The sequence below is a fragment of the Solea solea genome, chromosome 1, assembly GCF_958295425.1.
Source record: "Solea solea chromosome 1, fSolSol10.1, whole genome shotgun sequence".
Lineage (NCBI taxonomy): Eukaryota > Metazoa > Chordata > Actinopteri > Pleuronectiformes > Soleidae > Solea > Solea solea.
In genome coordinates this window covers 2,852,594-2,867,551 of record NC_081134.1, presented here as the reverse complement: position 1 = coordinate 2,867,551, position 14,958 = coordinate 2,852,594, and the positions used below count along the sequence as shown (strand labels likewise).

Sequence of the window (14,958 nt, the reverse complement as noted above, 5' to 3'; positions counted from 1 at the left end):
ATTCTAATCAAAGTGTGGTTAAAATGGGAAGATGATTCTGGGCTGTTTCCCCTTTGATGAGGTCATTTTCTGTGTCCAAATAAGAACATTTCGATGACCTGCAGAGTTTTTATACCATAATTATTATAAATAACCATGGAGATTCTTCTTTAAACAATAGCAGGAAAAGAGATTTTCAATATTCCTGCTGTTGTAAGTCAGAAGTGAATGACTAAAACCGAGGATTTGGTGACGACTGCCTTCTTCGACCATTTTCCTTGACCCAAACTCATTCTCTGTCTCTTTTTTTTTCCAGGTGTTCTCCCAATCGGTGTGAACATGGAGGCCACTGCAGCCAATCGTGGACTGTCTTCCACTGTAACTGCTCTGACAGCGGCTACAGCGGAGCAACCTGCCACAGCTGTAAGTCTCCTGTCGGCCAGATGCCACCACGTTATCACCCGACATGAGAAACAGGGAGCGATGACAGATGAAATGCAAACAAGGGAGCCAAGTGTGAAACATGATAATGAACGGAGACAGTGAATACTTCCTGCATGAATTAAAGCCAGAGGCAAACAGATGGAAGATCGGATTGCCTGAGTTCAGATAAAATCTTATTTGCCGCATTTAAAGACCAATTAAAACTCATTAACACATTTTACCCCGTAAACATGGAACTGATTTCAAGGTTACTTGTGTGGCACACACACACACACACACACACACACACTGTTGCCCGACTGCCCGGATGCACTTGTTTCAAACATACATAAATAAATTGACTCAAAATGTCACAGTGGAACAGAAGTGTCATCAGTGACTGACCTTGAACACACCTCCCGAGTGGAAACAGGGATTTGTGAAGAAAGAGAAGTCATGGAGGGTTTATGTTGGCCTGAGTTCATTCAGTCATTTCTGTTCTGTCCGGTGGGACGGACAGAACAGAAAGAAAGGAAACTCCGGTGAGGATTCAGTGGTGACACATGCAGTGTAGCAGCAGCAGCAGCAGCAGCAGCAGCAGCCTTAATCCTCCACAGGAGCTGATCTCATTATTCTCCACACAGCTGTGCACGAACAGTCCTGCGAGGCCTACAAGCACAACGGCAACACGTCGGGGCTTTTTTACATCGATGTGGACGGCAGCGGACCAATCAAACCTCAGCTGGTCTACTGCAACATGACAGGTGACGCACACCTTCAGCTTTTCATCGTCACTCGACATGTTATAATGGAATTGTGATCATCCACTTTATTCATTCATCCAACTATTTTTGGTAAATAAATAAATATGAATTACGATGACACTCATCCTTTTATTTTCTCCTGTCAAGTTCATGTCACTTCATTCAGTCCCTCTTTTAAAGTCGGTAGCAACAGAATGATTTTAGAACAGTGCACGTGATAACTTAACCCAAGAAGGAGCAGAGGGATACAGATTCCATACAACTACATATTGGTGAACTTGGTGCCATGTGAATTTACATTGCTGAAAAAAAACACTTGTCAGAGTTCAGCCTGTGCGTGGTTAACACAAATACATACGTACAAGAAGCTGTTAATGAACTGTAATTAATAGCATCTGTGTCTATCTATCTATTCGCCTTAGAGGAGAACACATGGATGGTGGTCCAGCACAACAACACAGAGCTGACCAGAGTCCAACCCTCTCCAGGTGTGAACCAGTATGCGGTTCACTTTGACTACTCGTCTCTTGAGGAGCAACTGTCGGCCATGATCAGCCAATCACAGCACTGCGAACAGGAACTGTCCTATCACTGCAGGAAGTCCCGCCTCCTCAACACCCCAGGTGAGGAATGTTTGTTTGTGCTAGACATTTTAACCAGGTTTGCCGGACATGTCGTCTATATATATATATATATATATATATATATATACAGGCGACAATATATATATATATATATATATATATATATATATATATATTTATTTATATATATATATATATATATATATATATATATACATATATATATATATATGTGTATATATTTATATATGTACATATATATATATATATATATACATATAAGTTATATAAGTTATGTTTCAAATGTTCCCGTGACATGAAAACTGGACTGGAAAAGACATTTTTGAGTTAGTCTGTAACTGTATGGATTGACAGGTTTGTGTACTTAGTACATACAGTACACTGCATATATCTACCAAGGCAAGTCCACACACCCTTAAGTTTTTCACTCCTGTGGAACTACAAAAGCCATGCGAGAGAGATACGTGAGTGGTGAGGCAACCAGTATTTGGGAGATGGGATATGAAATGATGGATGGAGATAGCCAAAGAGGCAGAAAAGACAGAATGGGTAAAGAAATAGAATTTTCATTTTAAGCTCTCTGGTGCTCTCCGAAGCGCTGACTCAGCAGAGACCTTTCCAACCACCTTCTCTCCATCCTCCCCACCTACACACGCTCAGCATGTGAATTTATTTATATATTATTTTTTCATTTATACTATCCTGGACCTCAACTCAAAATAATGTATTCAGTGTTGGCTGGAAAACATTCCTCTCCTTCATCTTGGGAGGCGGAGAGAGGGGGATTTTGTTTTTCTATACAGCCTTCACTTATTTTCTTATAATCCCAGTACAGCGCACACTATTTCCCACTGTGTTACAGCTTTTATGTACTGTGAGCATCCGAGTCAATTATCGATTGACGCAAGAGGCTGCTGTCGTGTGCGCACTGGTCTCAGAAAGTATATATGGACCATTAAAATGATCTGCAGCCCTCATAACCTTTTTTGTTGCTCTGGTGATTCTTCTTTTACAACCTCTCTTATTTTCAGTTAAGCAGCTATTGAACACTCACAACAACCTCACGAACGATCAATGCAGCCTTTACGACGTTATCACTTTTGAACAAGATGCATGTAATAATCCAGAAAGAGCTGATGGTGTGGTTTAAGTCACTTTTATTTGGGCCCACGTGGGTCAGGGTTTTGTTTTTGTTTGTTTTTTTCTTCTTGGGAAATTCAAAACTAGCAATGGTGTTGAAAATAAACATAATGAGACATCAGTATGGGTTAAATGTATTCCTGCAGAGGTAAAACTTCCACTTTTTAAAGGTCTTTTTTTTCTCTACATGTAAAATGTCTTCATCCAGAGTAAAAAAAAAGTTCTCCAGAAGGAAAATGCCATTTTCTAGAGGTAAAGGTGTTTTTTCTCCAAAGCTAAAACTTCCTTTTCCAGAAGGTAACATTTCTTTCTCTATAGGTAAAAACTATTTCTCCAGAAGTGAAATGCCATTCTCTAGAGGTGACAATGTTTCCTCCAAAGGTAGAACTTCCCTTTTCAGGATCCTTTAGCAGTAGACACGTTAAAGTTTGTGATTGTGTGTGTTTCAGAGGGTTCTCCGTTCAGCTGGTGGTTTGGGGGTCCCGGCACCGGTCGTCTCCAGACTTACTGGGGTGGAGCTCAACCAGGCAGCCAACAGTGTGCCTGTGGCCTGCAGGGCGACTGTGTGGACACACATCACTACTGCAACTGTGACGCCGACCGCATTGAGTGGTAATTCCCCCTTCATCACGCCGCACGGCGGACTAGTGGCTAGTACTGTTACCTTTTAGCCAAAATATTAATTGGACTCTCTAAAATCACCAAAGGTGTGAATGTGAGAGTGAATAGTTAACTATCACTCTATAATAGTTAACTGGTGACCTGTCCATGTTGTGACCCTGCCTTTCATCCTATGTCAGCTGGGATTGGGACTCTTTGCAACCCTCATGTGGACGATATAACGCTAGACAATGAATGAATGAGTGAATGAATGAATGAATAGAAGGTTGAAAGACTAACCACCAGCTGAAGCTCATAGGTCAAATAGTAAATTATGGCCCAAGGGAGAAATCATTTAGTGTTGTGGATACTGTGGAAAACTGAGTGACTTTAATGCAGGCTTGTGCTCTGCTCTCTAGTTCTATATTTCATTTATCATTGCAGTTCATTCCTGTGTAGTCTGCTTGTTAACTCACTGCTGATAATTAGACTGAAAGGTCCCTCTTTGCTAACCAAAGCAACTCATCAGAAGAGGCACGTGATCCTCTGCTTATTCCTTTTTATTTTCTCCCTCTTTTTGTTGTGGCTGCAGTGCATTCACAGAGAATAAATGAAAGTTTAATGCCTGTAATGATATTTCTGTGGCTGTGCGTTGGTTTAATGAGAGGATATTACAGTTAAAGTCTTTTAAAATGCAAAGCGGAAACAAAACAAGACACGTGCACGGATGAACGTAAGAATTAAAATACTGTGATAAAGACCAGGGGCAACAAAGGATGAATGCATTAGTGCTGAATTGTGAGAACACCCAAATGTGTTTTGTCAGTTTGGAAAGTGTTTTTAGAGACCGGTCATTAGATTCTCACAGTGGTGTGAAACTGCGACACATACTTTGTCTCTCTGTCCTGGAGACATTCACACCTGACAGTGAGATTGATGCAAGGATCAGGAGAGCATAGAGCCGTACACACAGTGTCAGGATGGACAACTATACCGTCGCCTTCATTCCAAAGAGATTTGGTTAAAGTGGTTAAGGGGGAAAAGGAGAGCAAGGTAGTTTCAGTGTCTGTGCTTCGTCTTTCAATTAATTCACTCTTTTTTTCATCCTCCTTGTAACCTTTTATTCTCCTTCTTCATATTTATCTCCGACCTTCTCTTCTTCCTCCTCCTCTTCCTGCAGGGCTGAGGACTCGGGCTTGCTCACCTTTAAGGAGAGCCTCCCTGTTAGGTCTCTGGTGTTGGGTGACATCCAGAGGCCGGGGTCAGAAGCTGTCTACAGGGTGGGACCTCTCTGTTGTCATGGAGACAGTAAGTTCAGCTCTGGTTGCCTGGTTACACGAAATTAACTGAGTAGTGAAATCTTACTTGTTTCAGAAATGTTCTCACACTCTAACATTTATTTTTTATTTTTTTTACAAATAAGGAAAATGCAATGTACATCTACCTTTTTTTTAAAAATAAGGAAACAAATATAAGGTATAATTTCTGCTGACATGGAAATGTTTTGTTTTTTTAATTCCACCTGCCAATTTTGTGATAAATGAATCCTCCTAGGTCGTGCACCTCCATACCAAGAGGCTTATTATCAGCAGCAGAACTGTTACTAATGCATATTCCCTTTGTAAAATGTCACACTGCAGTACTTGCCTCTCATTACGAAGCAAATCAAAGAAACATGCTGCTTTTCCTTCTTTCCATTAATTGTAATTACATCCATTTAAGTCAACAGATAAATAAGCGTTTGTCGTGATTAATCCCAACGAGACCCTGTAACAGAAATCACACCCGTGCGTAAGATAATTAGCAGAACGCGATGGCTCACTTCTTCCCTACGTGATTCACATGTGAAAAGCTTGACTGTGTGTTCTCGCTGCTTGTCAGAGAGCTTCTGGAACGCCGCCTTTTTCGACAAGGAGACGTCGTACCTCCACTTCCCCACCTTCCACGGAGAGCTGAGTGCAGACATCTCCTTCCTCTTCAAAACCACAGCCTCCTCCGGTGTGTTCCTGGAGAACCTTGGCATCAAAGACTTCATCCGCATCGAACTGAGGTGTAAGTACAGACCTCCAGGGGAAATATTTAATCCGGATTAGAGTGATGTGTCAGTGAAGCCTGGAAGTCAAAGTCTTAATCTGGTTCTTAGTACGACCCATAAATCCAGAGGGTTCGTACTTAATCTGTATCACTGTACCCTGAAGGGTGAATATTTGTTATGAGGTTGGTTAAACTCTGTTGTATTAAGCTTAAGTGTTTGGTCACTGTTGCAAAGTTGCAGCAGGAACATTTAATCTTGGGATCTTTTTACAGCCCTCACATCAGTAAGTTTGCTTTGTTTCCACACGAGAATAGAGAAGTCTTTTATGTGTGTCAGCGTTTTATGGAAAGACTGCACAGATGATGAAGAGAACCACTAACACTAGGATGATGTTTCTCACCGTTTTGACCCAAACAGAGGAGTTGATCTGCACTGCCGGGAAGTTTATTTCTGATGTAGCTCTTTGTGCTCTGCTTAGCTTTCTAACATCGTACAAAGTGAGTGTTATGTGGAATATGACGACAGTAACCAAGAGGGTAGTGTACTTTATGGATAGCACTACTTTGGGGCTGTTTATTTACATTTACAGCCCTCTCTGCTGTGGTATCATTTAAAATGTGACATAAATGTCCCCCATGGTCTTCTTTACTATGTGAATGGGCAGAGACAGTAATGCATTGGTGCACATTTAGGAGCAGACAAGCTTTTTTTTGTGGAGAAAGTCTTAAAATATGTTGCCGTTTGAACCTTAATGAGCCCATTTTCTTCAATTTAATCTCATTTTACTTTGCTGCATTTTTATGCTTCACTGTAGATGAGATTTGAAGGAGCATATACAGAATCTAATGCAGGGACACTGCTGCACAAACAGCCTCTCTCCTGAGGGAAATCACTGTCAGCGTGGCTGTTCCGGCTTTGAATACGGCTGCTTTGTTGGCAGCTGCCTCAGATCACTCTTGTACCACTGCAGCTGGTCCTGAGAACAGTCTGGAAATAAATATACTTTTAGAAGCTCGGATATTGTTTTATCTTGATATGAAGGACAAGCATGTTTCCAAAATACCTGTTCCTCTCCGAAATTCTCTTTGTTTTTGAATTGAACACAAGTGAAATGATGTGAGTGTTCATCCCTTCCATTTCTATAGTCAGGGCTGACCAATAAGATGATCTGTACCTACACGTACTGTTTATTTATTACCCCACTGTGGGTGATTATGGAGATCACTGAGCTTAATTGCTCACTGCGCTGTGAAAAATATTCTCAGCTGGTATCCACGAAAAGCTTCTCAATTGATTTGTTCATGTTAATTGTTGACACGTTTGCTGAGATGAAATGTTTTTTTTCCATCCTGTCCATAATAATGTTCCTCACATGAGCCACAGATAAGCAGCCATAACCAAACAAATAGGCTGAGCTTTGTTTTATCAGCACTGTAATGATGTAATGATGGACTAACTTTTGCTATAGCTTGTTTAAAATGTGACTTTTGGTACTTTGTCAGTGAATGTCGGTGACCAAACATGCAGGTATTGCACAAAAGTTTCCTGTTGCATTTTTGGAAGGATTTTCAGTGCAGCCTGTGGCTCACAAAAGGCTATTATATGCTAATCAAATTAAGAGCTATTATTTAACACATTGAACAGTAACTTTTTCTTCTGCCAACTGGCAGTTGATCAAGCTGTCAATGCCTAATATAGAGTTTCCCCCATCGATTGAGTATTCTATTGCTTTTATGCTCGTGACAAGGCATATGGCTGCTTTGGCCATATCCATCCACTTTATCCTCCACATGAGGGTCCCTGCTAACATGGTGTGAAAGGCGGGGTGCACCCTGGACAGATCGCCAGTCCATCACAGGGACACATAGAGACAAACAACCATTCACTCTCACACTCTCTGGTCATTTTAGGGTGTCTAATTGACCTAATCCCCAAATCTGCTTGTTTTTGGACTGTGGGAGGAAACCGGAGAACTCAAGAGCAAGAGCGCTAACCATGACCGTGCATCTCATCAGGCTTGTGTCCAGCTCATTATTTCCGTCTACATTACAGCTAGGGATTGGGTGAAGGCTTGAGTGGCCCTTTTGTTTGTATGTTTTTTGACAAGAGAACGTTGATTCTTTGGCAAAAACATGACACATCTACATACTTGATCATGTGGCTCGTTCTTGAAGGAGTGTCCTCTTCCACTACCTTTTGTTACTCAGTTCCTAGGAGCAAACTTTAGGAGAAGAGTTCTAGGGCTGAATTGAGTCCTGTAATATTTCTGCCGTGTCAGTCTGTCATGTCGTCTTAATAACACACTCGGATTCCGCCTTCCAGCCTCCACTCAGGTGGTTTTCTCATTCGATGTGGGCAACGGGCCGCTGGAGGTGCGCGCGGAGTCAAACGTCTCACTCAACGACAACCGGTGGCATCGTATCCGAGCTGAGCGGAATGTCAAGGAGGCGTCGCTTCGATTGGACGAGCTTCCCGCCGCCGCTCAGGAAGCGCCCACTGACGGACACTTCCACCTGCAGCTCAACAGCCAGCTCTTCATAGGTGACGACAGTTTACAGCAATTATTCTCACACATTATAACACATTATGTTGTTCTTTACAGTATAAATGATATAAAGCATGTAGATCCTCATGCAGCATCCACGTCATTCTCCTGGGATCCAGTAGCTCAGTGTTCTCTGCTCTTCTGAAGTCAACAGCTTGATAACTTTAACCTTTTAGTCAGATTTTTTTTCCTCTGTTCACATTAGATGCCACTGTATGAATCACTGTGGAGCTATTCACAGATGAATAGTTCCTCTGTTTAGGATCTAATTCAGCCATCTGTGTTATCCACCCAAGTCTAGGAATTGTTTATGTGTCACTTTACCCTAACTAAGACAGAAAACTGAAGACATTTCCGGGGAATTGCACGAGTGAAGCTCATAATGTGCTGTTTTTGTCATTGTCAGTGCAGAATTACTTCACTTATATCTTTTGTGTGGCTGTAGTTAGACCAGAACAGATGAGCGAAGGATGGGAAACTACCGAGTAACTGGTTCAAACCGTGAAACACAAACATTGTGTGAATGTCCCATATGAAAAAAGCCTAAGTGAGGAGTTTGATCAATTTAAGAAGTGTAAGTGTAAGCTGCCTGGATGGATGTGATTCAATCCTTAAACAAAGGCCCTAAAAATATTCCCTTTCTTTTTCTTTTTTTTTCGGCTCAATCCTGTTTTCTTGCCGGCAGAATTCACAAGACGCTGAGTCAGCTCGTTTAAACTCCTGGTTTTCCCAAGATGGTAGCAAGTGTGGCCTCCTCTGACGATCCTGCATGACCGAAGAAGACGGAGGAATGTTCCTAAACTGCTGCTGAAAACGCTGAGTCAAATAACCACTGATTACAGCCGATAAATAACGCGCAGTAGCATGCAGCAGGGAGTAGTTATTTTATACTGTGTACAGTACATAGACATATTGTGTTTAAAGTGATTTCCTCCTGCTAGGGTTTTTAAAGCTGTTTTTAATGTTTTACGTGTTTTATTCTGCCTCTGTTTGGGCTTCTTGGATAGAAATGATGTAACATCATTTCTATGTTGCGTCCTTTATCTTTAAACTATCAGATGTGGCTCAGGGAGTGTTTGTGTGTATACAGCAGCAGAGCAGGGCAGAGGCAGACGAGGAGCTTTATCCCATCAAATGATGATGGACTGGGTTTTATGAGCAGTAGAATTCACTCCTGAAAGTTTTCTTGGGCTTTTTCTTTCGTGTTTTCAGTCCAACAAGTTTGCAGACATCTCGTTTTACCTCCGTCTCTGTGTCATTTTATGAGGTCACCTGCCACAACTAATAGATACTGAATTCCAGGGTCTTCTTCTTCTTCATGTGCCATCTTCATGGCCGTCATGGATCTCCATGGTTCCTGATCTTGTGCCGCTCTCATACAGTGTAGATCATCTCCTTTTATGATTTGACCAAATAATGCACATTTTCACTGTTTGATGGTATAAGCAGTGATCCTTTTTTTTTTATCTTTTTATTTTTGTTTGTTTTGTGCTCAGTCCAAGATCTCAGTCTCAATTTTGCTTGCTGTTGCTTTAGTTCGTGCCCCAGTGTTTCTGATTTTTCTAGATGCATGATCGCGCATCTTTTAACCTAATAATTTAGGTAAAGAAAAAAGGAAAATTCAGAATGCAAACAAGGGTAGAGGCCAAAAAATTATTCAGACTTCAAAAGAAATTCCTTCCAAAGCCACAGGAGAAATAAGTGACCTGTTCACCGTTTCACTAATTAATACAAATGAACGTAATCAAATGCTTGAGCAAATGTTTTCATGTATTTTGATGTGACTGTTGTGTATGCATTATTGTGTATATAGTTAATCCATCCAAGACAGGATATTGACTTATTTGGATTAATTTGCTCCCGGCTTAAAAATTCATCTTTGCACATGCAGTGTATTTATTCATCTAAACTTCAAAAAACAACAACACTCCTGTGTTTATATTAAAAGCTGCTGTGTTGTGCAAATTTAGAAGCCATAAATATAGATATATATATAGATCTATATATATATATATTAGTGGATAGGTACATGTGAGTGATAATCCCGCCTTTAGCTCTACAAAGCAGTGGATGCCGTTGTTTATGATTAATTAGCCGTGTTATTGCCTTGCATAGATTTATGATCCAACACATTGTTTATTTTCTGATTCATTTATTGCTGTTTGGACCGTAGGTGCTAAAAAACAAATCCATACACGGCAGTTTCTGAAGGCACGCAATGAAAAGTGAAATGACTTCCACGGTGGAGGTGTGGAATCTTTTGTGTCAGGTTGTCGAGCCTTTGTGTGTTTGTGCAGTGCGTCGCTGTCTGTCACCAACACCCAAAGACGCTTCTTCTTTGTCTCTGACGGATTTTCAGCACTCCTTTGATGTTCCCTTCACGTGTCCGACACATGTCGTGACTGATGAGCTACTCCTATTTACTGAGCCTGTTTCACTTTCCTTGTGAAAGACAACCTGCTCTGTCGAGCTATTTTTAGATTTCTCAGAAGCCACAAGGAAGCAAATGTTTTGGTTATTGTCACTTAAATAGTAATTATATTAGATTTTTTTTATATACACACTCTAATTTCAGACCTGAGTCAGTCATCATCTACCGCTTTATCCTCAACCAGAGGGTCGCGGGGGTGCTGTGCCAATCTCAGCTACATCGGGCGATAGGCGGGGTACACCCTGGACAGTTCGCCAGTCCATCGCAGGGCCACACACAGATAGAGACAAACAACCATTCACTCTCACACTCACTCCTATGGTCAATTTGGAGTGTCCAATTTACCTATCCCCACATTGCATGTTTTTGGACTGTGGGAGGAAGCCGGAGTACCCGGAGAGAACCCACGCACACACGGGGAGAACATGCAAACTCCATGCAGAAAGGCCCTTGTTCCAACCGGGGCTCGAACCCGGGTCTTCTCGCTGCAAGGCGAGAGTGCTAACCACTACACCACCGTGTGGCCTTCAGACCTGAGTGTTTCTGAATTTTTTTTTGGTAATTTTCTCCAAATAACATCCAACTATGTTTCACTCTCTGTTTCATTATACTCCAGATTACTTCTGTGTCCCGTCGCTCTTCACAATTTTCTCGCTTGTTTCAATAAATCCAATTCCATTTCTGTTGAGAAACCCGGCAAAGACCTGATTTTGGTGTTTTGGTGTTGAGTTTTATTCTCGGAATGAGTTACAAAGATATTCTCCAAAGCCTTTCATAATTTTATATAAGTAAAAATACCTATTTAAGTGTTTTTTTCCCATGTCATACAGATGAGCTCATCCATTGTAAATTGCTTCTTAATGGGCGTTGCTTTGTTGTCGACAGGAGGCACAGCGTCCAGGCAGAAGGGCTTCAGAGGCTGTATTCGCTCTCTGCAGCTGAACGGCGTCACCCTGGACCTGGAGGAGAGGGCCAAGATCACACCCGGGGTGCGACCGGGCTGCCCAGGTCACTGCAGCAGCTACGGCTCGCTCTGCCAGAACCAGGGCCGCTGTGTGGAGAGAGCCAACGGCTTCCACTGTGACTGTGGCCAGTCTGCCCACACCGGAGTCTTCTGTCAAACAGGTTTACACATACTCAGCTTTAAGTTTTCTGTTTGGACTGAAGAATGTGACTGAGATATTAACGACTATGCTCTGATGCAAGGATGAGAACTTGAACATATGAGTTATTACATCTATGGGGTGCATTTTTTTTTGAATGGGCAAAACTTTTTTTGAAAACTATTAATAGTTCAGCCCTATTTTCTAATGTAATGAAAACAGAACAACTCTCAGCACTCACATGAAAACTTTTTTTACACATTTAATCAGCAAATTATCTTCACCGACTGCACATACAGATGTGTTATTTTGTTTCACCTTAAATCGTACTTATATAAAGTAAAATGAATGATCACGTTGATTATGATCATAACTACATGTTTATCATACAGTACATCAGAAAATCTTACTTGTACATTAATTTAGAAAAAAACACAACATCTTTGAAACAAAACATGTTCAATCTAATTGTAGATATATTTATTAAGTGAGAACAAAATAAGTCAATAAGCAAAGTGTGGTGAATATATACAGTAAATCCCAGTGTACTGTGTATTTGACAACTGTTTACTGTAATTACTGTAATTTCACAGTAGTTATGACTGTGATTTAGAAGATTATCCAGTTCAGATACCGTGTTGAACAGTAGAAATCACTCTTATTAAAAAAAAATAATCACCCTTAACCCTGTAAAGCCTGACTAATGAAAAAAACAAACAGAAAATTCTAAATTTTTGGAACTGAGATGTTTATTAAACCTTATAACAAATTCCAAAAAAAAATAATTGCCATATAATTTTGTTTATAAGATAATGTTCATTTTATTTATTTTTTTTATTATTATTTTTGTATTATTTTGGTTTAACATAAATGCACCAAGAAATAAAATGTAAATGATGTCAATGCACACTGCACTGTTTGATTGACAGATGAACACAGAGCTGTGAAACCACAATTTGTTTCTAAAACCCTTTTTAATGTGGAAAAAATCCTCTTCAAGTCTGGACAGCCATGACTTGGAAAAGCTTGTAACAGCAGGCAAATGATGCAACCATGGCTTTTTTTTTTTATAAAAAAAAAGTGTTTTACAAACAAATTAGGATTCAATTTTTAAAGAGTAAAATGCAAGATTTATCTCACGGCTCCTTAAATAAAATAACACACGTCTATTTGAGTTTACAGAACTCGGCTGAGGCTCCATAAAAACTGAAAAGTTCAGAATAGTAAAAGATCCCGATTCCAGCATAGAGAGGCTGTGTGAATGTGGTCTGGACTCTGTGGAAGAGAGTCATGTTGTCAGAGACGTTGTAGAAGGAGATAATGCCCGCGCTCTGATCCACGTACACTCCCAATCTGGCGGTTGTCAAATCAATATTTATCACCCAGCATCCATTTTGGACTTCAAAACCCATTTCATCTGAGGTCCCGTCTTCGCAGACTTTCCTCGGGTATGTGACGGCTACAGTGACGTCTCCTCCTGTACTTCTACACTCCACCTCCCAGTAACAACGTCCAGTCAGAATCTCTCTGCTCAGGACCTGAGGCCAATCCTTGAATCTGTGTGGATGACTAGGATAAGACTGCTTTTTCCTCACTGCTGTTACTTTTCTGTTTCCGTCAGATAACAACAGATGTTTGTATACTGTGTATGGATCCAATGTGATTTTCTTTGAATATTGTAAGAACTCAGCTCTGGTCTTGGGCTCCGGTTGTGGCAGTAAAACATCGTCTGGAGTCACTGTAAATGTGGTGTCTGTCCATGGCTTAGTCAGGAGATCCTGTAGTTGACCTCTGAACTTTGACACAGCTACTATCACATCCTCAAAGGGTTTCAGTATGACATTGGTCCTGGATGAGAATGGAGGCGGACTGAGTGTCGCTGAGCGGTAGTTGAGTAGAAAGTGGTTGTGATTCTCCGTGTGTAAGAGCCACTGCAGTTCAGCGTCTTTACTCTTCAGCTCAGTGATCTCCCGCTGCAGCTTCTCCTGTAGATCTTTGTTTCGACTCAGTTCAGTTTTCTGCTGGGATCTGATTTGCTGCTTCACGTCAGAGCTTCTTTTTTCCAGGAGACGGATCAGCATTTTGAAGATCTTGTCAGTGTCCTCCTCTGCTTTATCAGCAGAGCGGTTGACAGCCTCCACCTGCTGCTCAAGCACCTTCACATTCTTCTCTCTGCCCTGGATTCCCTGGTGGATTTTTTGTTGACTCAGCTCGAGCTCTTTCTGCCTCTGCGTCCTTTCTGCTGCAGATGAGACCGTGTCGTGGCCTCTGTGTTGGTCCTCACAGCAGAGATAACAGATGCACTGCTGATCAGTGCGACAGAACCTCTTCATTACCTCATTGTGATGAGAGCAGACGTTCTCCTGCAGCTTCTTGGAGGGGCCCACCAGTGTGTGTCTTTTAAATACAAGTGATTCGTAATGAGGCTGGAGGTGTTCCTCACAGTAAGAAGCCAAACAAACTAAGCAGGACTTGAGAGCTTTTACTTTCCTCCCAGTGCAGACATCACAGGCCACATCTTCAGCTCCAGCATAGCAGTGGTCAGCACGAGCAGCTTGAAGCCCAGGCTTCTTCAGTTGCTCCACCAAATCTGCTAACATGGTGTTTTTCATCAGGACTGGCCTCTTCATGGTGGTCTTTCTGCACTGAGGGCAGCTGTAGACCGTCTTCTCATCCTCTGTGTCCCAGTGGAAATTAATACAGTTCTTACAGTAGCTGTGTCCACAGGAAACAGTCACAGGAGCCTTCAGCAGATCCAGACAGATCGCACAACGCATGGTTTCCTGCCCCAGCTGAACTCCTCTCGCTGCCATTTCTCATCCCTGAAATGAAACTGAAATTTGGACTCCTTGGCTCTCGTCACCTTGCGAACTCAGTTTGCAAACTGCACTGCACTTCGTTTTCACCGAACTTAAACCAGCTCAGTGAAGGGGAGGGACCAAGTCAGCAAAGATCTTTGTCTTTTAAATGAGCACACAGAGGAGGTGTTTACAAGTTTTGCTTCATTCCAAAAAGAGGAGTAATAATAATAATTATAACAATTATGTTTTTTGTGTCTCATTAGGCAGGATCAGACAAAACAAAAACCACTGTGGATACGTGGATGTGTTTTTACTTCCTCTACCTTGGCTTGTTTTGACATTGTTTACTTGAACATGAATGACTTATCAAGAAGGCAGAGATCACTGTTGTAAAGATTGGGTTAAAATCATTAAAAGTGCTAAAAAAAAAGTAGTAGAAAAAAGTAAAAAAGTGTCTACAGTTCATACAACTGTGGAGGGGGAAAAACTCCCTTTTAACAGGAGGAAATCTCTGACAGAACCAGACTCTGAA

General features: G+C 41.4%; 2 protein-coding genes across 4 annotated transcripts in view; one reads left to right on the top strand and one right to left on the bottom strand.

The window, feature by feature from the left end:
* Positions 1-14,958, top strand: part of LOC131466757 (contactin-associated protein-like 4) — an 86,018-nt gene that overhangs the window by 56,812 nt on the left and 14,248 nt on the right. For all 3 annotated transcript variants that reach the window (XM_058640199.1, XM_058640205.1, XM_058640213.1), the window contains 8 exons: positions 296-402; positions 1,047-1,166; positions 1,589-1,789; positions 3,361-3,523; positions 4,692-4,819; positions 5,393-5,563; positions 7,869-8,087; positions 11,408-11,647. In XM_058640199.1, the coding sequence (XP_058496182.1) occupies positions 296-402; positions 1,047-1,166; positions 1,589-1,789; positions 3,361-3,523; positions 4,692-4,819; positions 5,393-5,563; positions 7,869-8,087; positions 11,408-11,647 (1,349 nt within the window). The remainder of the gene's footprint in view (positions 1-295; positions 403-1,046; positions 1,167-1,588; positions 1,790-3,360; positions 3,524-4,691; positions 4,820-5,392; positions 5,564-7,868; positions 8,088-11,407; positions 11,648-14,958) is intronic.
* LOC131466780 (tripartite motif-containing protein 16-like) lies at positions 12,597-14,578 on the bottom strand. Its single transcript, XM_058640224.1, has one exon. It carries the CDS (start codon positions 14,436-14,438, stop codon positions 12,792-12,794), a length of 1,647 nt encoding a protein of 548 aa, XP_058496207.1. The 5' UTR covers positions 14,439-14,578; the 3' UTR covers positions 12,597-12,791.